Below are 24,472 nucleotides of genomic sequence, written 5' to 3' on the forward strand. Positions count from 1 at the left end.
GAGCGTGCAAGTATGTTTTGATGTCAATTAATAGAGATGAGGTATAAAATCAAACCATTAAACCTGTTTGCAAATTTATTTGTAAGCTTTACAAATAAGTATATAAAACCTGGCTTCTCAGCCCCTCTTAACTGTAAGCTAAGTAATAAATTAATTAAACCAGTTTTTAAAAAACTGCTCACATACTAGGAACTGTTATTCACCCAGGGCATCAGGCAGTTTGCCAGGCTGCATTATATAATTAAGTGTTCTAGGTGATGCATCCATCAAGGAGTGAGTTCTGTAGAAAGTGTGGCTGAGAAAGAAAGCTTTGGATTTAGGCAGCCAGGAATGGTAAGTATTAGGGAAGAAAAAGCAAGTGAAGGAAGGGGTCCCATGAGTACTCACATTATTTTACATTGGTCTCATGTTACTTGGTCTTGTAATTCTCATCAGATGCAAACTAAAAATTGGGTTTGGGAGCAGGTTGATTTTTTTTACCTGTTGACCTGGGTATCTTCTCAACAGGTGGGATTTCATGACCATGTTCATATGGAAGCTCTAGATCCCAATTTATCTTTTCCAACAGGATAATTATGGGATCTTTCCATAGCCAATGAGATGTTTGAAGTATCTCTGCTTCATATTTATGGATGTGTATATGTGTATATATATATGTATATGTATATCTATATACACACATATGTGTGCACATATATATTTACACACACACACACACACAGATCTAATTTGCACTTCCTTTTTAGTTTTACTTCTTTCTTACCTGGTGGGTTTAAAACCAGCTAAGCAAAGAAGAGTAGAAGGTGTTTTCTTTTTTGTTCTTGTTTTAAGTCTAAATCATATTATCTCCTATAGCATGTGAGTCAGTATATAGTTGTCAGAGGAATCAGAAAGAACAATTCTGCAATTTAAAATCAAGTCTTACTGCCTCCCATTCTTCCAGCCTCAGTTGATTTGGTGAAAGTGGGCCTATTTTTGAGTTCCATTTCTGCCAATTCATTGAACTGTGGTAGAATTTCAAAGTTGTGGCCTATGGCCATTTGGGTTACAAAGGAAGAGGTATAAATGGATCTTACTTTCAGATTCCATTGCCACCCATCAATTAAGACTTGAGAGGTGAGTCTGACACTAACCTTACAAGGAAATGGAAAAGAATGGCTCTAGGAGAGACATTTTTTTTGAAGCTTTACCCAAGTGGGATTGTAGGACAGGGTGTATGAATCGCTATAATGGGTTGGAACATAGGATTAGGTTTGCCCGGAAAGGAGGAAAAGGAAGCTTAAAGGTGGTAGATTTTTCATTTATCTGTATAGAAACGCGAATGAAGGTATTTTGAAAGGTATAAAGCTCTGCATAGATGCAAAGGTATTGTTTGTTTTTTAGTATTTATTGTGTAAAGCCTCTTTTTATTCTTGAAATGTTGCTGAAAGGTATTGTAAATGGGCCCTATTAGTATACAGGCACGTCAGCCATTATTTTAGTCATCCTTATCTCAAAGCCCATATAGTTTTGATCCCTTCTCTTCCTTTCCCTAAGACTAGCAATGTGGACTAACAAAGCATGCACCCTTGTTAGAGAAAAAGGAAGGGAGAAAGGGAGAGTGGACTTTCTATCAGAACACTGTTTCTGTGTGTGGTCCTGTCTTCTGTGGGAACTAATCTAATTTCATGGGAGTTCGGCCCCTCCTGTTGGAATAGGTGGTGGTCTTTTCTCTTTCTTAGGTTTAACCATATGCTCAGTACTATACTCCCTCTGCTTAAAGCACCCAGCCAAAGTTTGGAGTATGGTTTGACTAATTTGCTGTTTTACCTAGCCAGGCTAGGATGAATAGCTTATTTCTGAGGTCAGTATTCAGTTTAACTGGGATATAGGTTGCAGGGTTTGGATTGCCAGAGTTAGCCTTGGTTGTTTCATTTGATGTGGTGTGAATAGATGGGGACAGGTTTAAGTTAGTTTATTCTTGGTTCTATACCCAGCAGGAATGTGATTATTTAGTCAAATAGTTATCTCACAGTTTAACACTTGTTGAAGTATACTATAAAACAATGTTACTAAAAGGTACAATTTGAACAATCTATGATCCTTTTGCATCTAATTATAGTGTTAGTCATTTGCTATATGAACACATATGTGATATGTTAAATGAGAGTCCTGTGTTGAATTGATCTGGTTGTATCGTATTTTAGCAGGTAATTTTACCTCCTTTTCTTATTATTCCTGGCAGCTCTTAATATGATCCATTAAATTTATTGAATTTAGATTTTCAGTTTTAATTGTTGACCATGACAAGAAGGACAATTTCTGTGGCAAAGAATGGTTAGGCTTTGCCAACAGCATACTACTAATAATACCTTCTCTTTCTATAAGTTGTCAGCATTCCCTTTAAAGAATTGGTCAGCCCCCAGCAGTCCTTAGGACTGGATTTCAGAACTACATGGAAGTTTAAACTTATCTGTGGATAACAAATACTAAAAGCTAAAAACAGAGGTGGATTTGTTTACTTGGGCATTAAAATGAATTTCAATGGGTTGGAGAATACTAGCTTGTTCTGAACTAGTTATATGTAGGGTTACATTAAAAGACTATAAAAGTATCATATAGCTATTCCTGATCCTACTAGCAGTCTGGTCCTCTCACCCTTTCTTCATACTCACACACCATCCTTTCAACTTAGAGGCTAAGGTCAAGGCTGTCACAGCTCTCAACCTGACAGTTGCAGGTAATCTCTTATCACCTCTTTCCTACCCTGCTCTTTCCCTCCCTCCCTCCTTCCTTCCTTGGCAAGTTTACTAACAGAAATACAGGTTCCTAAATGTGTATGTTGGCTGTGAAAGGTATAGGAACCAAAGTAAAAGCTTGAGTTCTCATCTGTTTCAATATACTTTATTCTGAGATAAATTGTTTCAATGTGCCCCAATAAAAGCATGGAAAATGGGGGGAAACCCTCCAGCAGACTGTCAGTGTCAAAACAAAAAGGAACAATTAAAATAAGCAATGGTTGTTAAAAATTATTTGCTATTCTTCTATAATGTTTTAAACATAAATTTCACAATTCTCATATTTCTCTAGCTTACAAAATGAAATTGTATGCGGTGATAGGGAGCCATGTTGCATATTAAAAATTATCTAAATACTGTTAAAGATAGATTAAGTGAAGACTATAACTTCATTTTAATTATATTTTAATAGGCATTAATCATAATGAAGTCACAGGAGGTATCATGACAAGAAGCAAAATCATACAAAAGCTTATATAGTAACATAGGTTAGTAGCATCCAATGTAGAAATGTACATTTCACTTCATGAAGAGAGACTAAAATGACACTGAATATGAAGTGTAGCTTTAAATATATGAACAGAAATATATGGTTATGAAATGTATTATATACATGTTTCTTATAAAATAAAGATATTTTAGCAAAATAAATTTACCTTAAAATTAGGTATTGGTTGTTCACTAAGAAGTCTATAGGAGCAATGTAGGTTAGCACCTTAGATACTTTTACAAGACATGTAGTAACACCTGCCACTTGTTCACAGCTAAGTACCCCACTTCAGACAAAAAAACCCTTTTAAATGGATTAATAATTTGTCAGTAGACTAGTAAATCAACACTAAGATAAAATTTATAGTTGTGCATACATTATTCTTGTGTTCTCATCTCTGTCTGTAACAGTGTGTCTGCCTGTCTGTATATATGTATATATGAAATGGACTATGTGAGTTGGGTAAACAAAATGGTTTTGAAGATGGAGTTTAGGCTGCAGAAAGAGAAGAATTTCCAAAAGGATGATAATTAAAATGTGCATGCTTTGCTCACTTTTTGAGGATCTGAACTATAAAAATCTGAGGGTTGGCCTCTTATTAGGGACCTGAATATCACCCATTTTGGGCTTTATTTTCTCTCCCATTCAATTCATCCATGGACATTTAAAAAATGTATACTATGTGTAAAACATGCTCTCTCATGCTTTCTTTTAGGGTTCAAGTAAACAAATCCAGCTCTGTTCTTAGTTTTATACATGAGGAAGTAACAGGACACAAAATCTAGACTTGGTGTACTTAGAAAATATTGTTTTCTGAAGTAAAAAGGGCTCATCTCTTTTCCAGGACCTCCAAGAATGGAAGGGGTGGTGTGTGTGTGTGTGTGTGTGTGTGTGTGTGTGTGTGTGTGTGTGTGTGTGTGTGAGAGAGAGAGAGAGAGAGAGAGTTAGTTAATTAGTTAGACAGAGTTGTAGGTGGGATTAGATCCAGGGAAATTGCCATGACTTGCTCCATTTTAGAATTGCTAGGTTTTGTCGAATTTTTTTTCTAGGTCTAAGTTACACATGTCATTATAAATCTATATACTCCTATATAGTACTTTCTTACTATTCCATGGCAATTTTGACACCATTGAGAAGGACTAGAATAACCTAACTTTTCTTGAAGTCCAACCATGCATACAGACTCTCACCCAGGTAAATAGACAGTTGTCAAAGAATTAGTGATGACCACTGGTGGAGTTAGAAGTGGGTATCAACCACTGTATGTATAACACCAAACATGTCAGTATAACTTTTCTAGAGTATATGCTACAACTTCTCTGAACTCATTGCAAACATATTTGGAAAAGCTCCCTTTTATAATCCTGCTTATTTTAATCTTTGAATAATAAAGATAATGGAATAGCCTGAATGTCATAATTGTAAAACTACAAACATTGAACTTAAGCATTCCGGATTTCCATTCAAATGCGTAAAATTTTGGTGAAAAAATTTTGGACTATTTCAATCTTGCACATGGATTTGGAAATGTGTATATTTTCTTGTGTGTGGTTTTGTTTGGTTACATATGCTTGGAAAGAATTTGCTTTTCAGTTATAATGCTTAAATTTGAGGAATTGGATACTGCTAGTGGACTGAATGGGACTGATTGCTGGTGACGAAGCTATGAAGTTCATTCCCCAAGCCATCATTGTGTTACTGTTAGAAATTCTATTCATGTAATATTCCTTTACATATCATATTGGGTTTTTAGAGCTTTCCTTCATTAACTGTATATGCACTCTAATTTTATAAAAATGTGCTTCTTTACTGAAGAAAAATAGCCTCTTATAAACCATTTCTTTCCAACTTTATAATAAAGTTGAACGAACAAATGTCAAACCTAAACTCTGTGAGATGGCTAGTTATTATATGTGAGTGTTATTTTTCTCTACATTATTCTGTCAAGAATGTATTTGGACTCTCACCACCCTGAATGTGAAGTATATTTTCTAAAATGGGGTTTTGGTTGGTTAGAGTCAACATTTAGAACTAGAAAGAGACATGATTTAGTCTAACTTCTTCATTTTACAAATAAGGAAACCAAGTCCCAGAGAGATAAGGTGAACTGCTTTATATCACATTAAGTACTGGGTGTCAAGGCCTAGTTTGCTGACTATAAGTGAGGTACTGTATTAGTTTGATTTGATAATTTCAAAGATGAAATTTCAGATTAAAAAGTCATTATTTCATATCATGTGTTACTTGCTTATAATGTATTTTGGTAGACATTAAGCAGTCTTTTATATTTAAGGTTTTGTAATTTTTGGAGAATATATACATATACATCTATATTTGTATCTATATTTTACCTCTATCATATACTTATAGTGAAAATCCGTTGGCATATGCATGATGACTTGTATTCTGACTTATGAGAAGATGCAAGGATGAGCATATTGAGCTCAGTCTCTGTACAACGTCAATAGGGCAGGGGCTAATGAGTTTAGAAATTTTTCGGTAGTCAGATCCAGGACTAGTACCTCGTTTGGCCTCATGCTCTTTGTCTGAATTTTCCTATGTGATAAGCACTTGGAGAGATGTTGCATGACTTGAACAGTCATGGAGGTTCCATGGAGCATTCTTGGCAAGATGAAGAAGCATTAGCACTTTTCTGCCTTCAGCAAATTGATATTTTATCAAACTTGGGCTGGGCTATTCTTCAAGACATTAAGCCTGTTACTCATATGTGATAGTGCACCAGGGCACAGTAACTACGACTAAATTAAATTGTGTGCTTTGCTCTGCTTTATAGAGGTCACCAATGAAAAGCACTAGGCTGTCAACTTACTTTACCTGGCAGTGGTTCAACTCTTTGACAGGCTTACCTTTGATTTAAACAAATTTGAGAAATATGTAAAGTTTTGGAAGCAGTTTTGCACTGATTTGATAAAAGAAACCACAAAACACTGCAGCGCAGGTGTTGAGAATGTTTGAAAGCTGATTGAGGGAAGCAGATGGCTTTAGTCAGTGGCATCCAGCCAAAAGAGCAGGTGCTGATCATGTGACCACTGGTTACCAGGGTAATCTGATTGCTCTTGGCGTGCAGATGAAAGGAAAGGGGCCCAGTGTTCAGCTGTAGTATTGTATAATTTGTGGCAGTTAGAGCGGAAATAAATGCTGGAAATGGAGCCTCATAGTAGGGGAGACTTCTGTCCATGTGTAGCGTAAACACTAGGACAGTTGGAAGAGGAACTGTTGTATGGATTTTCTTATTTTTTTTTAAATGTTATGCTTTATGTGGATCTTTCAGGGAATTAAACTTTTTAAAGCATTGTCGTGATTTGAAAGCTCTTTTTGGAGCTAACCTGTCTTTTGCTGTGCCCCTGAGTTTGGCTTTAAGTTAGAGTGCCATTATTTCCTTATGCTTGAAGGTTTATTAGTTGTTTTTTGTTTTTTTTTTTTCCAGAGTGGGGGGGAGGGTGTGGGCTTGGAACTATTATTTTTCAAATAACTGCTTTTAAGAAGCTTACAGCATTTAATCTAGGAGTCCAAAAGATAGCAAACCCTACATATGATGGTTATATGCAGTTATATTAACAATAATTTGGAAATCGAATTTTATTTGATGAGTTTAACTTTAAGAAAAATCCATAGAACTCTGCTTCTTTTAAGGGCCATGAGGTTGAAAAGTGCTGTTTAGTGCATTCAGTCAGCATCCTTTTCTGTGAAATTACAAATTTCAGTGAATAGAAACTTTTTAAAGGTGGCTGAAAGGAGAATTTTTCATTTTCGAAACCATTCTGATTCCTGGGCAGTATAGTAATGATGTAAAGTAATTGCCACTCAGCATTGATTCTTGTCAATATTTTATCACAAATGATAGCTGATCTTAGGAATTCTTGGTGCCAGACTAGAAACTGAACTTGAATGGTAGGACCAAATTTACCTTAAAAAAGAATTAACAAGTAGAACAGAGAGAACTGTGTGGCTTGAGTTGCTGATAAACAATTTCATTCCATTCTCTTTTCTTAAAATCCGTTCTTATTTTGGCTGACCTATATAACATTAAAATCCTGTTCCCCTTAAATCTAAACATACAGTGAGAACTTTACTTTAACAGTTAATATTTATTTGTTGCATATCTTGTCAACAACCTGGCTTTTAAAAATAATATGCTACCTTAAAGATAATATGTGCCGAGGAATAAAAACATACCATTTTAACATTAAGAAAAATAAAACAAACATGGAGTGAAATATCTGGGTAAAAAAGCAATAAAATCAGGAGCGGTTTTTATATTTTAATATGTTCATACTATTTGAAAAATCAAATAGTATACCATAAACATATTTCAAAGCATTGATCAGATTGAGGGCCTAAATAATAGCAGCGTTTAAAGCCAACTGCAAAAGGCAAGGGAAAAAGATAATCACATTCCATTTTCTTCCCCACCATTAAAAAAAAGGTGTTCTGACACCTTAAAAACTTGATAGTAAAATTATTTCTTAATGAATGGCTCCATGTCACAGTGTATCAAGCATATTATAGGTAAGATAACACAGTGATGTTTTATAAGATTTCTCAGAATGAGTTAGGGTTTCGGCCTCCATTTTTGCTTTGTCTTGGTAAAAAAATATACATGATATGCATTGTGTAGGATTTTTTTTTTGGCATGTGTGATTCCTTTTTTAAAATTGATGCAAATATTTACAATGTTCATCAAAAATCATTTTTTCACAAGAGCTTAATTTCATGATATTGCCTTAGAAAAAAGAAAAATGATGAATTATTATTGTTGATAGTTTGGGGGATATTAATTGGGAAATATGAGGCATATATACATGGGAGAAACTTTTAAAAAAGAAAAAACTGACTAGAGAACTGTACTTTTATTTTTAGTAATAAAAAAACAGATTCTGAAGCAAGTGCTTTGAAGAAAAAGGTCAACAAGGGAAAAACAGAAGGTTCTGAAAACTCAGACTTGGAGAGAACTCCACCACCATCTCCTCCTCCTGAAGAAGATGATGACCCAGGTGTTCAGGTAAGACTATTATTCTGATATCTCAGTGTTGATTGGTGTTTGGCAACTTCACATGGGTACAGGGCATAACTCTCCTTCCATCTTTGTTAAAGAGACGCTTTTCAGATATCTCTATATTTGGTTAGGACATTATCTCCACTGAGGTGAAAGTCAGAGAGCTCAAGGATGAATGGAGTATAGCACTCACTCCAGGCTAGGATTTTGTAGCTTGTGTGATAAAATCACAGGATTTAGGCCTAGAAAAGGAACCTCAGGGGTCATCTCATATCATAGTCCTAATTTTACATAGCCTAGAGAGGTGTCAGAAGCTAAATAAGCATGACAATAAATCCCAAAGTTCCTTTGGAGTGTTTTTGAATGCTTTTTCTCCCTATCTTGGCATTAAAATTTGGTCTAAAGGTTTAGAAGTATTGCTTGTGTTTTGGGCAGAAGTTCTTTTTAAAACTGGAGTGCACCAGATTTGTTAACTTTCTTAAAAATTCTTTTCACAGTATGACAAATTTAGGCATAAAGCCATTTGTGACTGGCTTAGGAGCTTCTGTTGACTTCCCTGGGTCAGTGTGAGGCATCTTTGTGTGATGGCAGGGCTTCCATGACTTAGTGGACTTCTGTTTTCTAGACAGTTGGTTCAGCATAATTTTTCCTGGGTTATATTTATTTATTTCTTGGGAAATAATGCATGCATCAATTACAAAACTGCCCCTGAAATAAATATGAAAAATTTTAGTTCTCAAAAACAGGGTACATTGCCTTCACTGATCAGGCTAAGAGAGACACTGAGTACATAACATCTAGAAATCATTTCCTTTTTAGGTTCCTTGGAATCTTGCCAGTATGCTATACCGGGATGCCCTGGAATGTATCTTGTGTGACATCATAGTTATCAAGGAGTAGTTATGAGGGAGCCCTACTGCAATAGGAAACCAAACCTTAGAAGCTTGAGTGACTTTTCATTATCACATAGTAGATTCTCAATGAATATTTGCTTTCATTTTTGCTTTTGGTTTTTTCTCTTAGCAGTTTGAAATAAAAAACTTGGAAGATGCATATGCATGCCAGAGTTGTAGATACTTTGGCTCTTTTCTTTAGCAAAGCTTCCTATTATTTGTGAGCTCACAAAATGATATTCTTTAAGGTGATCTGGAAAAAAAATTGTCTTTTTCTCTTTTTCTGCTTTTTAAATATAGCTGGCCTAGTGATGTTATCCATTTAGGATAATCATATACTTTCCTTTTATTGCTATGTACAACAACAGTAAGGATATTGACAAGGTTAGTAGATGAATGAGATTTCCTAGAGAAATTATGGTGAAAGGATGATTCTGAGTTTTGTGTACTTGAGTGTTTTCTGAATTATGCTTGCATTAATTAGGATTTTTTAACACAACATACATAGAACAGTAAGAAGATTTCTTTAGAATTCAGATTAGTTCTCTGAATTTTCTCACAAATACTAGTTTACTTTAAAGAATCATTACTAAATTTTAAAGATTTTTTTGTGTGTAGGTTACAGAACATATGACCAAGTTTGTGTGTGTGTGTGACCCTAAATACTTTTTAAAGCATGCCTTTGAGTGGGCATTGAGTTATAGAATATGAAGCAATAAAGAAAATAACCATATAAGGACATCTTTATTTTCTTTTTTAAAATTCTTTTTCTCTTAGTATTTTTTTTCAGTTCCATGTAAAGATAGTTTTCAACATTTGTTTTTATAAGATTTTGAGTTCCAAATTTTTCTCCCTCCCCAAGACGGCAAGCAATCTGATATAGATTATATTTGTACAATCACATTAAACATATTTCCACATTAGTCATGTTATGAAGGAAGAATCAGAACAAAATGGGAAAACTTCAAGGGGAAAAAAAACCCAAAAAAGTAAAATTAGTAGAACATCTCTATTTTCAAGGAAGTACTTTTTCTTCATATAAGTTATGTCGTTCAGGAACTGATGCTACCAAGTTGTATCATGGTTCTTACGGTAACATATTCATAAAGGGTGGAAGTTAAACTACTTGAATTCTGTGACTGTGATTTTTAAATTTTAGTAAATTGCATATAGTGTTATATAGTTCAAAAGAAAGTACCACAGAATGGTACAGGAGTAAGATAATGGAAACCAATTAATTATTCCTTTCAGCATGATCATTGTACCTACTAGCCTTTTAAAAGCATTTAAAATACAGTTCTATAGAGTAAGCCTTCTGCTGCTAATCAAACTAAAGTGTTTCACCCTGGTGTGATTGTTACAAATAAACAAATTATTATATTTCATTCTTACCTAAAAAAGCAGTTCATGTGATAGGAACTGAATAAAAAGTTAGTTGAGTGCAGGCATATCAAAAATTTTAATTGACAAAGAATCAATTCATATTGGTAATATGATAAAAGAAATCTTGGTACCTCAGCTAAATTCCTTGAGGATCAATATATAACTAAAAGTCACAGAAGCTTTGTGATTGACTTGCTAATTGTTCATCTGAGAAATTATGGGGAGAAATATAATTTACAAAGTTTTTATAAGGAGTACTTTTTATTTAAAAGTGATCCTAAACTATAAACTTCTAAGAAAAAAGATTCCTTAATTTCCCTAAGAAATTACAGTAATGCTATGGAGTGTAATTCAGTATAAAGCTAATTCTGGAACCCCATTCAAGAAGATTAGGTACTATAGTTAAAAAAAATGTTGGGATGTGGTCGAGTAGTGTGGAACCCGTTAGCAATCCAACTCTCTGCATCTAAGAACTCTTATGCTCAGACTGTCTCTGTCCATAAAAATGCAACTTTATCCTGTTTGGATATATGTAAATCACAATACAGTACATTAAATCTAGAGTTTCTGTTACATTCTATCCAAATCTAGAGTTTGTTCCATTCTTGATGTGCTACGTTGAAGAATCGCCATTCCCATGGAAAAATGGTCAGAAAATTTAATGGATATTATGTCAGTGATAGAGTAAATCACTAGGTGAATATGGATGAGATTCGTTATCTCTGTTTTGGTATCATTTGTTTTGAAATATGAATTAGTATTTTTCCAGGGTTATTTTAAGAGGTATGAACATGTAATACCTTTAAACTCCCTTTTCCTCCTGTATAGAATGTACAAAGTTAGTAGTGATCATTTTCTTAGTATGTTTTTTCCACTTTGTACTGATTTATAAATTCTTAGAAATATATAGTTATAGAAGAATATCAAGGCAATTCAAAACTCTCTGCCATTATTTCCAATCCAAGATTTCTTCAATGATTTTCTTCATCTTGTACCCTCCAAATTTTTATTTTCTTTCATGTGTGTGCCAGATTGGTGTTTGAAATAAAGTGTTGGACTTAAAGTCAGAAAGGCCTGAGTTTGAATCCCTGCTAAGGTACTTTAGGAGCTGTGTGATGCTGAGCAATATTTGTTTGTTTGTTTTTTAAGTGAGGCAATTGGGGTTAAGTGACTTGCCCAGGGTCACACAGCTAGTAAGTGTTAAGTGTCTGAGGTCGGATTTGAACTCATGTACTCCTGAATCCAGGGCCGGTGCTCTATCCACTTCGCCACCTAGCCGCCCCAATGCTGAGCAATAAATATAACAAACAACTCTCAAGCTGTTTCCTTGTTTTTAAAATGGGGAGAATACCTGAAGTATTCACTTTATTTGCTGCTGTGAAGCTCAAATTAGGTAATAATACACACACACACACACACACACACACACACACATATATATATATATATATATATAAAGTACTTTGGAACTCATGCATATTTAACTTAGCATTTTTTAAAAGTTTCACAAACTATTTAAATTAGCACCAAGAGCAAGAACTTTGAATTTTTACATGAAGATTTGTCAAAATTACTCTGTGTGCACTCCCTGCCACCCCCCTCCCCTTTCAGTTCATATGAGGAATGTCAGTAATTTAAAAATTATTATTATTATTATTATTATTATTATTGTTGTTGTTGTCATTTTTCTTTTAGAAGAGACGCTCTAGCAGGCAGGTTAAAAGAAAGCGTTATACAGAAGACCTGGAGTTCAAGATTTCTGATGAGGAAGCAGATGAGGCAGATGCTGCTGGGAGAGACTCACCTTCAAACACTTCACAGTCCGAGCAGCAGGTCAGCTTGCTGTTTTGAATAAATAAATGAGGATCAACTGTGAATTCCATACCTGGAAGCTGAATAGTTCAGTAGAGCCATTGGACGTAAAGCTTAGGGGTCTTCATCCAATGTTGTTGTCATGTGCTAAGAGAAACAAGTTGTTTTGCTATTTCCTTTAAAAAGCTAGATTCACTCAAATTTATTTTTCTACAGGCCTGTGATATGTAATTTGACACAATTCTGGAGAATTAATGGTCTCTGCTGAGGAAAAAAATCAGAACTAGGCTACAAGGAGACTGAATTTACCTCTGAGAATTCAGTGCTATAGCTTCCATGACTTTAATAAACCACTCAAGCTTGTCTCCTGCTGTTAGGCACCATAAGAACTCCTTTATGAAATTACAGCCTTGTAGTACCCAGCAGGGTCTACTTTATTCTCTGTGCAATGTAAATGATGGATAAAATAGTTTGTATAAAATGAGGGGTAGTAATATAAGAATGATTATTGTAAAGTTGGGTTGGGTCCTTTTTTTTTTTTTTACCACTACTGTACTTTAGTTAACAAACTGGTAACTCATTGAAAAATGTGTTAAGTTCATGTCAGTGCTTTATTTTGTAATTTGGCCAGTGCTAAGCTTTTACATGATGTTTTATGTGATCCTTATAGATAAAAGATACTCACAACAGTATAGTGATGACTATATTTACCCCATGGGTATAGATGATGAAAAGTTATATTTTTCATTGCTGCCATGTGGAGAGTGTTCTGTGTTGGCAGCTGGAGTTTCTCAGTACTTGCTAGCAAGTATTCAGACTGGTGAGAGTCCCTATAATTAAACCACATACCTATGAAATAATAAATACAGGTATCTCACCTTCTCGGTAGAGTTAATTTTCTTCATATCTGTAGTGATACTTGCTTTGAGTAATAGCTGGACTCATCATACTTCAGTATTTAACTAGTACTGAATTTGAAGGGGTGAATTAGGGAGCAGCATGGAATGATCACCTATGTTGCAAATGGAATAAAATCTCTTCGGAAAAAAACATTTCAGTTGAATCATACTTTATTTTACAGGAATCTGTTGATGCAGAGGGTCCCGTAGTCGAGAAAATCATGAGTAGTCGATCAGTCAAAAAGCAGGTAAAGAAAATTCTTAATGACCAGTTCTTGAAATGTGTTCTTGCTGATGCTCTATCACTTTTACTCAAATCCACTTTAAAATTGGAAGGAACATTTGTTGCCAGCATGTTGAACCCATTACTCCCTCCCACCAAAAGTACTTCTTTTAGTGCTAACACTTTTCTTTTATTCTCATGCCTCTTTGTATCATGGAGGATGACATTGGATTCTCAAAAGCTGTTTCAATGAAGTACAAGTTCTTTTAGGTTCTACTAAACTGGAAAATCTCTTGAGTATAGACTGTGTGTCTGTTATCTGAGATATTAATCCAGATGTCCATGATCAATTTAAACAAATTTGGAGAGGCTCATTATCAGAAGATTTGCCACCAAAGGATGAGTTATGTTGGCTACATCAATTTGATAAAACTCTATACTGATAATTTTAGGATTTACAATCTACTTTAATTTAGGAAATGTCCACATTGATGAAATAGTTCTTTGTAAGATCTAGTTCAGTAATTCTTTAGTCAGTCACCTTTCCCTATCCCCAAACCCCTGACCAATGAAGATGAAGTATAGCTAAGGAAGAGGATATTATGTCTTTGGGAAATAGATGTGTTTATGTATGATATTTGTATTGTACACCTTTATTTTTAATAGATCATAAGTCTTTATAGGAAGATCTAGAATTAGATTACTTTTGTTCAAATGGTATCTTGCTTTTCCATTTGTATACTTCAGTCTGTTTATCTAGGTTGATATGAAGTGATTCTCATCCCATGTTGTTTTGGATTTCTGTGGGGGCAGAGGTGAGGTAGAAGTTCTGCGTATTATACTTTCGGCCAACAACATTTTTCTTCTGGTGCTCTTCCCTTTCCCCCTCTTTTTATGAGTCTTTTTACTTATGCCAATGAAATTTTCATCACTGTCTCAACTGTTACTGTGGAGGTGGAATACATGACTATTTCTAATGTAATTTCAGATGACAGTATGACTCATTCTGAAGCATTTAGACTTGCACAAAGTTCACATCCATTTGACAGGGTGAGCTGGGTGCACTTTTAAAACTAGCCCCTGATAAAAATGTTGGAAAAGGATTTTTATAACTTTAGTGCCAAGCACCTCATTGCAGGTGACTTCTTGTTCAAACAAGAGAAAGCAGTTTGAATAAATGTTCTGCTCAGCTTAAATCATCATGTATACTTGTGGGTTCCCTCAGACCTACCCAACATCTAAACTCTTCAGTTTCTATTGAGTTCATTTCCATCCTCCCCATGACTAAGGTTGATAACCTTGAAATTGTGCTTAGCTTTCTCTTCTTTCTCATTTTCCATAACCAATCAGTTGCTAAGTTTGTCATTTCTATATCTCTCGAATATGTCCCTTTGATTCTGTTCACATGGCTATTATCGGTGGTCAGACCCTCCTCATCTGTCCTCTACTATTGTAAGAGCCTATTTGGCCTCCCATTTTCTCCTTTCTTCAATCCATCTTACATACAGCTGTCAAAGTAACTCTCATAAGATAGAGTTTTGACTATCTTTCCTTCTCAAAAGCATTCAATGCCTCCCCATTGTCTTTAAGATAAGATGCAAATTCTGTAGCCTGGCATGTAAAACCTTCCACAATCTGCCTCCTATTTACCAGCTTTGTTTTCTCTTCTTCCTCCTCATCAACTTTTGCATGTCAGTCAACCAATTAATAAACATTTATTAAAGACCTACTATGTGCCAGGCACTGTTCTAAGCACTGGGACAAACAAGATTCTTCACTGTTTGCTGAACTCAGAATTCGATCTTTTGTTTATATGCATTTGCACAGACTGCACCTCCTGCCTTGATGTACTAAATACAACTTGTAATTTCTGCATCTCAGAATCTTTATCTGTCTTTCCTGATCATCACAGTTTTTAATACTACCTCCTCAACTTACCTAGTCTTGTTCTTAATGATGTCCATATTGCATCTCTGCCCCGTAAGCTCCTTGAGTGCAGGATCAGTTTTAGTTTTTAGTCCTTGTTTGCTCAGACCTAGTTCAGTATCTTTCTTGTGATAGGTGCTTACTAAATTAAATTGCTTTTAGATATTCCATCATGCAGTTTTCTCTTTCTCTAGAAAGCACATGTGCACACATACCTGTCCTTATCCATATTTGTCTGTTGGTGTGGCTTTCAGACATTCTCACTCCCAACCTTGATTTTCATTTTTCTTTGGTGTAAGTAAGTATGGCTCCTACTGTTCTACATGTTAAGGAAGCATGTTTTAATTTACTAGTAAAATTAATACAATGTGGTAACTTCCTAATGAAAGAGATGAGGGATTCAGGGAGACACTTGTTTTTTGCATGGGCTATGCTCTGGAACAAGAGTTCTTAAACTTTTTTGTGTATCATAAACCCTTTGGGCAGTCTAATAAAACCTATGGACCTCTTCCCAGAAGAATGTTTTTTAATGCATAAAATAAAACACATAGAATTACAAAGGAAACTAATTAGATTGAGATACAGTTACCAATATATTAAAAAACACATTCTCAGAGCCCAGTTTAAGACCCGCCCCTGCTCTAGAGGACATATGGAAGTCCATGAGTACTGTACTGTATAATTAATATTTTTCCTTCTCCCCTTTTCTCTCATTTGTTGTACCAATTACTTGCTATTCTTTAAGGCTACATAATTCAGGGTATGAATTTTATGTAAAACTGTCATAAAAAGCAATAGTGAAAGATCCCTGAGTAGAGGGAAATATACATCAATTCTCTGAAAACATTAAAAAACAAACAAACATGAATATCTGAATTTTGGTCTCCTATAAATTAAGTGATGAATCTGAGTAAAACATTTTTTAATGAAAAATTAGCATTTTTTAACCTGCAAAGGCTAAATTTCTGTTACATTGAGGACTTATGGGGCAGTTCACTTAAGAATTATAGAGGTTTGGGAAAATGTTGTATATTTGACATAGCTTTAAAGAATAATCTCCTTCAATGAGTCAAGTGACTTATTTGCCTAAATAGCATCTTGTTTGGATAGCACAAATCAATTTTGATTTAGTTGATAGTACTTTAGTAGTCATACTCAGCAGGTTTGGTGTTTCAAATTATAATTAGGCCACAATTATTCAGCAGCTAATTATTCATACTTTGGATTACGCAGGATGTTGTTTCTCTTTTCCTCCTGTTTTGCCTATATTTTGGTCATGTCATTGTTCATTAGCAACCCCAGTAAAGGACAAGTGGGCTTTAGATGTAGTGGTGGTGGTAGTTTAATAATAGGTATAACCTCTTTTTATAACACTTACAGTTTAATAGAGATAATGAAATCAATATCAATGTGTGTGTAGAGGAAGATGGAGGTAGTGTTGTGGTAGTAAACTGGAGGATAGGTGGGGCTGAAGAAATCTATCCAAAGGAATTTGGTTAGCAAACATTTATCTAGTGCCTACTATGTGCTTTACAAAATACTTGAGATTACAACTACAAACAATGAAACAGTCCCTACTTATAAGAATCTAAGATATGAATTGTGGAGACAAGAAGTAAAAGTATAAATGTATACTTCATAATTAGAAAGAGGATAAATTCTAATATATACAAAGGACCTAAATATAAGGTAGTTTGGGAGAGAAGGAACTAGTAGTTGGGGTGATCAGGAAAAGCATCACAGAAAAGGTAGTGCTTGAGCTACATCTTAAAGGAAGGGAGGTATTTTGTAAGGCAAGGTCAGGCATGAAAGATGTCCAGTATGGAGGCATATAGGTCAGAAAGGACATGTCATGTATGTGGAACAAAGGCAGCCAGCTTGGCTGGATGGCAGCATGTAGGAAAGAGAATAATGTCCATTGAGGCTAGAAAGGTAGGTTAGTGTCATGTTGTGAAATACTTTAAAAGCTAAGCAAAAGCATTTATATTATTAGAGACAGTGGAGAGAGACTGCAGTTCATTGAGTAGAGGAGTTGCGTAGTCAGAGCTACCCTTAAGAAAAATTACTTTGGAAGCAGAGTGTAGGATGGCCTGGAATGGTGAGAGACTTGAGGCAGGGAAAACAATGAGGAAGCTTTTGTAGTCATTTGGGTTGGGGTTATAAGGGTCTGAACTAAGATGATAGGAAATGGATCAATGATTCAAAGCTGGAAGGAAAGGACCGTGTAGGTCATCCTCTCATTTTATAAAGGAGGAAGCTGAGGCCCAAAGAGATTAGGTGAAGTGATTTGCCTAAGGTCACATTAGCAAATTACAAAACTATGATTCAAATCTGGTACTCTGACTCCAAATTCAGTATTTTTCTTCATACCTTGTTTCTCTCCAGTGAGCTATAACTTAAAGGGGTATGGAATAGAAATAGTATTTAATGCCTATGAGAGCAGTCCAGAGAGTACAAACCAAATAGTGATTCAGAAAGGCCCTAGGCCTGTGATTTTATTGGTATGGGGAAACTTCCAGATGAGGAAAATCCCTCTAGCAGTGCAAGTCAGCACATTCTCTACAACATAGTTAGAGTTAGAATACTGAAAGGTGAGTCTTACAGCCATACAAGTAACAGATTCACAGATGGGACTTGAGCTCCGGTCTGCCTGATTCTATGGTAGAAAATGAGAACCTAAGAATGAGGTTCTGAGAACTTTAAATAAGTGATCCCTTTTAAAATGTAAGCTGCTTTAGGCAGGGATATGGTCTTATTCTTTTATCCTATACTGCTCCTCACACAGGCTCTATATACAGGCACTTACTAGATGCTTTATGGGTGAAGAATGAGATCATTACATTCTAACTAGTGTGTAAGCTCCTAGAACTAGTTCATACTTCTGTGCCTTTTAGTATCTGTCACTGCTGATACTGGTTGCCTGCCCTTAGTAAAGTGCTTTGTCTTCTGATTATATTTGGAGAAGACACTAGAAATTACTATTAGGTTACAAATTCTATTGATGAAGGACAGTTCTTTGTGTTCACTAATCCTAGAATCTTTTGTTTCCCTTGCTTTCTGTGTTTCCTTACCTGCAAATCCTCATCCCTGTGGAATGTCCAGCATTTGATTTCTCTTTTGCTCCAGGGCTGCTGGACATCCCAGGAGAAATCTGTCTAAAGGACAAAATCAAGCTGACTTCATCTACTCTATAACCTCAATTGGGCTCTTGCTGAAGCTTGGCAGCCCTATTTACTTGATGCCTATTGATTCCCTATTTCTTTCTCTACTGTGACTATTCTAAACTTCCTTTCCTTTTCTCTTCTTGAGGTTATTTGGCAGGGGGTTTTGTCATCCATCCTCCTTTATTCTTTAGATCTTCAAATCATGAGATGCTTTTTTTTCCTGTGTTAGAAAAGATACTTCTACTTTGTACAAAAGTTCATTCCTATCTGTGCCTTTGATCCTATTTTTGCGTATGCCTCCACAAGGACCTAGCTCCAATAGATATTGCTTCTTTATCATACATCTTGTCTCTCACTGTTTTGCCTTACAGATATACTCAGCTCTCCCAAATCCTTTAAAAAGTCCCTACTGTTGAACTATTTGGTCTATCCTGTGACCTTTCCTTCAGTGTTAAAAGTCTTATGGTCTACACCCAATGCCTTCATGTCTATGCTACCCATTCTCAGTTTATAATTTGGTGTGCCTCTGCCATTCCAATGAAACTGCTCTTCTAAAAGTCATCAGTGATTTAAGTCCTATCAAATCTAATGTTCTTTTCTTCTTTTTTTCTTTTCTATCCTTGTCCTTTATGATATATTTGGAGGGCAATGAGTAGATAGTGAAAAGTATTATTAATTAATTTTTTATTTTTGTGAATTTTTATTTTCTTTTTACATCACCAATTTTTTTTCATTATTTCTTGCCTTCCCAGTAAGTAGTTTTGTTTAATATAAATAAACAGTATTTTTAAAGAAAACAAATTGGCAAACCTCATCAATACATCCAAAAAAAAGCATGAAAATGTGTGCCATGTACCACACCTATGGACCTCATATCTCTGTAGAGGCCAGGCTTGTTCTTTATAGTTTTGCAACATCGACTTTATTTTTTGTGGTGGTATTTTTCCATTTATGTCGTCATCATTGTGTATATTGTTTTATTGACTCTGCTTAGTTTCACTCTGCTTCATATCATGTAAGTTTTTCCATATTACTCTATTTATATCATATTTGTCCTTCCTAATAGCACTGTAATATTCCATTACATACATGTGTCTTAGTTTGTGTAGCCATTCTCTAATAGATGGGCATGTACTTTGTTTTTAATTTTTTTTACTATCACAAAAAAAAGTATTGCTAAAAATATTTTTGCATGTGTTGGGACTTTCTTCTTATCAGTGATCTTCTTGGGGGTGTAATCTTGGAAGTGGAATGTCTGGATCATAGAATATGGGTATTTTAGTCACTTTATTTACATAATTCTAAATTGCTTTCCAAAAGAGTGATATTGATTCATAGCAGTAAGAGTAATTTTGACTCTGTTGACTACTCTTTCCTGTTGACTACTACTCCGACTTCAGAGACAGCATTTTCATAGAATCATAGATTTATAACCCAAAAGGTTAGAAGCCACGAAGGTTTAGAAACCATGAAATGCAACCCCTTTAATTTACAAATGAAGAAAAACTAAGACACAGAGTAGTTATGTAACTTGACCAAGGTCACACAGCTAATAAGTGTCTGAGGCAGGATAGGAATTCAGATCTTATTGACTCCTGAGTCCAGCACTCCATCCATTATACCACCTAGCTTCCAATATTTTATTGTTTCTTTTTCTAGCCTTTTAACTACTCCTGGCTCCCATGTTGACTTCTTATTATCTATTTTAGCTCTTAATATGTGGATGTTACCCAAAAATCTTCCTTCTTTTCCTTCTCTCTTGGTTAACTTCATCCATTCCCATGGCTCCAACTAACCACTTCTATGCATTCCAAACTCTTCTTCTGCACTCTGGATCTATATCTTCAATTGCTCAGAGAGCTTTTATGCTCAATGACACCTACTCAGTAGTCTAACACTGAGAATGTTTTCGCTCCAAACGTTTTCTTCCTTTTGACTTCAGCATTTCTCTCTGTGGTACATGTATTCATTGAGTCTCCCATGATCATAACCTTGTTCTTATCATTGGCTGTTCCTTCAACTCACATAATTAACAATCAGATCCTATCAGATACACCTCTGTAACATTTCTCTTATATTTTCCTTCCCTTCTGTTCCTACTGCCATCACCCTAATCCAAGGCATCATTTCCACTCACCTTGACATTTGAAGTCGCCTCGTAATAATTCTTGTCCCAATTCTTTTTTCCAATGTGTCCATCATAACACTTCCAAAATAACTTTTTTTGGGGAAGGGGCATAAATTTGGTCATATTACTCTTATGTTCAAATCATTGTAGCTCCCTAATGCCTACTAGGTAATATTCAAAGTCTGCTGCCTGACATTTGAAGCCCCCTACAACCTGCCAGCATGATCTCATCTTTACCCCAGCAAAACTGATATCTTCCCTATTCCATGAACACTTAACTGTGTGCCTTTGGTCACACTATGCTAGCAATTCTCTCCCTTCCCCTCTTCATCTATTGAGTGCAAATCAATTAGCAAGTGTTTGTCAGATGCCTACTGTATGCCAGATACTGTGTTAGATGCTAGGGATAAAAAATGTAATGAATGAAACAACCTCTACTCTCAAGGAGTTTACATTCTATTGGAGGAAAAAAAAACGTGTGTGTGTGTGTGCATGAGTGCACACGTGTAGAGAATACACATAACAAAAATAAATACGAAAATAAATATATATATATATATATATATATATATATATATATGATACTAAATAAATGTCAGACAGGGAGGGTACTGCCAGCTGGGTAATCAGGAAGGACTTCTTGTAGAAAGTGGTACTTGATTTGTGTCCTGGAGAGCTCCTATCAGGCAGATATGATGAGAAACTGCATTCCAGACATGGAATGGTGGTAGGGGTAAGGGGGTGGGGAAGGCCGTGCAAAGGCACAGAAAGAAAGGAAATGAAGTGACATGTATGGAAGAGAGAGAAATCTGGTTTGGCTAGAACATCTATCCTATAGAGCTGAACTAGAATGCATGAGTTTTTTTTCTTGATTTTTGTAAAAGGCAGTCAATTAAAAAAAAAAGGCTTCCCCTCAGATCCCCCATTCCATTTATTTTTAGGAGCTCTTTGATGCACTTATGATGTAGCATTGTGCAATCTAGTTAGCTGTCATATCTTTCTACTGGACTTTAAACTTCATGGGGGCAGGAATTATCTCTTATTAAAACATTGCCTCTCCCTAGTGAATAACATAGTGCTCTGTACACAGTAGACATGAGCTCTATTGAATGTTTTGTTGTTCATTCATTTCAGTCATGTCTGACTCTTTGTGACCCCATTTGAGGTTTTCTTGGCAAAGATACTGGAGTGGTTTGCTATTTCCTTCTCAAGCTCTTGTTACAGTTGAGGAAACTGAGCAAACAGTAATTAAGTGACTTGTGCATGACCACACAGCTAGTAAGTGTCTTAAGGCTGGATTTGAATTGAGGAAAACGAGTCTTCCTGACTTTAGGCCAACACTCTACCCAGTAGACCACCTAGTTACCCCTCTATTAAATAAATGAACAGTTTTTATTAGCAGTTAGCTTTTCTGGAGGAGAGGATCGCAACTTCGTGTTAAAGTAACATTTGAAGCCTCTGTATATATTTTAGTTATCAGTACTATTTTCTTTTCTCTTACTGTGGATAATTGCTTTTTAAGAAGTCAATCAAAACCTTTAAGAAGTTTCATTTTCTGCTGGTAACATTCCGGTAACTATAGCAAGGAGATCAATAATATATATCTTTATTAATACAATGATAGAAGATCATAGATGTCAGTGATCATGTTTTATCTTTCTTTTGGGCAGTGCCTTAGCCAGAACTTCTCAAACCTTGGGCAAAAGTTAAATATAAAGGATTATACAACATGCCAATCAGGGATGACTCAAGTGGTGTTGAGAGTTCTGAAACCAAATCAATTCATGTAAGCTTTCGCATAAGGGATATGGTTGGTTCTTGTGACTAAAATGGACTCCTTTACATGAGTGTAAAGGGCTTTTGGTGAATTAATCGTCAGTTTTTCCAAGTTTAAATCATCATATGAATTCTGATAAGCCTTCTTCTTTGTGGTTAAAGGGTGGAAATAATGACTTAAATTCACTTTGTCAAAATAGAATTGGCTTTCTTTTTAGTGTTAACTGTCTATATTTCCTATTAACATTTGTAAGCTTAATAGAGATTTTCTTTTAAACAGAATCTTATCCTTTTGTCATTTTAAGATACTTTAACTGAATCTAGTAACAATTATGATATTCAAATAATCTGTCATAAGGGGAAAGACTTAATTCCCTTTTCCATTCACATCACCACTAGTATTCTTATTTTCTCACACAGTTAAAAATGTTTCAGTATCTTTGGTAGTGAATTTCTGACGGGTTAAAGCTTTAGTGCCTCTTTAATCATACATTTGTGTTATTTAGCAATTCAGTTCAGTGGTATTTATCAAGCACCTACTCTATACCATGTGCTGTGCTAGGTTCTGGTTCTATAAAGAAAAAAATCAAAGGCTTTGAGCTGAACCTTGAATGTTTCTAGGGCTTCCAAAAAATGGAGGGAAAGCATTTTAGGCATGGAGGCACCTTGTAAAGGTGTGAAAATGGGGCATGAAGTATACTGTGTGAGGCGTAGCATATAATCCAGTTTGGCAGGAATATAGAATGTATGAGGGGGAATAATACAATCAGTCTGGGAAGATAGTTTTAAAAAAATTATTTCAATAATACTAGTTTTATTGTTTGCAATAGATGGATTTTGTTTCCTCCTTTGTGACTCTCTAACTTGGTAATAATAAATGCTTAAGAAAGGTTAATAGGTTTTCACCCTGTTTTAGGATTTTAGTATTAGAAGAGGTTGATTTGCTTCCCTCTGTAGCTCCAGAAATAATGACAAATTTGCCTTAGCATGTTTGGAACTTTTCAATTTGAATATAAAACATGTGGCTCTCAAAAGTGCCTCTAAGAAACTGAGCATTAGAGCACCAGAGTATACTGCCTTTTTAGGCTAAGAATATTAAAGCGGAGGCAACTAGATGGCACAGTGGATAAAGCACTAGCCCTGTATTCAGGAAGACCTGAGTTCAAATCTAGTCTCAGGCACTTGACACTTACTAGCTGTGTGACTCTGGCAAGTCACAACCCTTATTGCTCTGCAAAAAATAAAAAAATAAATTAAAGCAGCCAATTACTAATGGAAGTGAGTTGACTTTTGGCCAGAAGCAATACCTTAAAACACTTAAATTTCTTATTCACAGGGACTACCTCAAACATACACAGTAGCTATTCAGTAATGTAATTTTGAGTAGTTTTGTGCTTGGGAATTCCTTTCACTTATTCATTCATTCATTCATTCATTCATTCATTCATTCATTCATTCATTCATTCATTTATTTTTATTTATTTATTTGTTCACTCATTTTTTACTTGCTTACTTATTTACTCATTTATTTATGTATTTGTTTATTTGTTCTTTTATTTATTCAAGCATCTATTTAGTTGTTTATCTATTTATTTTAAGTTTTGTTTTTGCAGGGCAATGAGGGTTGTGACTTGCCCAGGGTAACAGCTATTAAGTGTCAAGTGTCTGAGGTCAGATTTGAACTCAAGTCCTCCTGTATCCAGGGCTGGTGTTTTATCCACTATACTACCTAGCTGCCCCATGTTTGGGAATTGTAGTTTCCACTCGAGATATCCTGGACTATTTCTAAGTATTAATTGCAAATGCTTATAACATAAAATGCTTTCTTTGAGCTGTGTGGGTAGCTGTAGTAAAGAGAGTACTGGTCTCAGAATGAGGTGAGATTGGTTTAAATCCCATCTCTGTGACTCTGGATAAGTCATATCATTTTTCTGAGCTCATTTCCTTATCTATAAAATGAAGTTAATACTTGCCATTCCCTTTC

General features: G+C 35.2%; 1 protein-coding gene across 1 annotated transcript in view; it reads left to right on the plus strand.

Annotated features, from left to right (window-relative positions):
• CHD7 (chromodomain helicase DNA binding protein 7) overlaps positions 1-24,472 on the plus strand; it is a 247,727-nt gene that overhangs the window by 146,589 nt on the left and 76,666 nt on the right. The window contains 3 exon segments of the mRNA XM_043962891.1: positions 8,149-8,290; positions 12,256-12,393; positions 13,454-13,519. Coding sequence (XP_043818826.1) covers positions 8,149-8,290; positions 12,256-12,393; positions 13,454-13,519 — 346 coding nt within the window.

The sequence above is a fragment of the Dromiciops gliroides genome, chromosome 1 (genome assembly GCF_019393635.1).
Source record: "Dromiciops gliroides isolate mDroGli1 chromosome 1, mDroGli1.pri, whole genome shotgun sequence".
Classification (NCBI taxonomy): domain Eukaryota; kingdom Metazoa; phylum Chordata; class Mammalia; order Microbiotheria; family Microbiotheriidae; genus Dromiciops; species Dromiciops gliroides.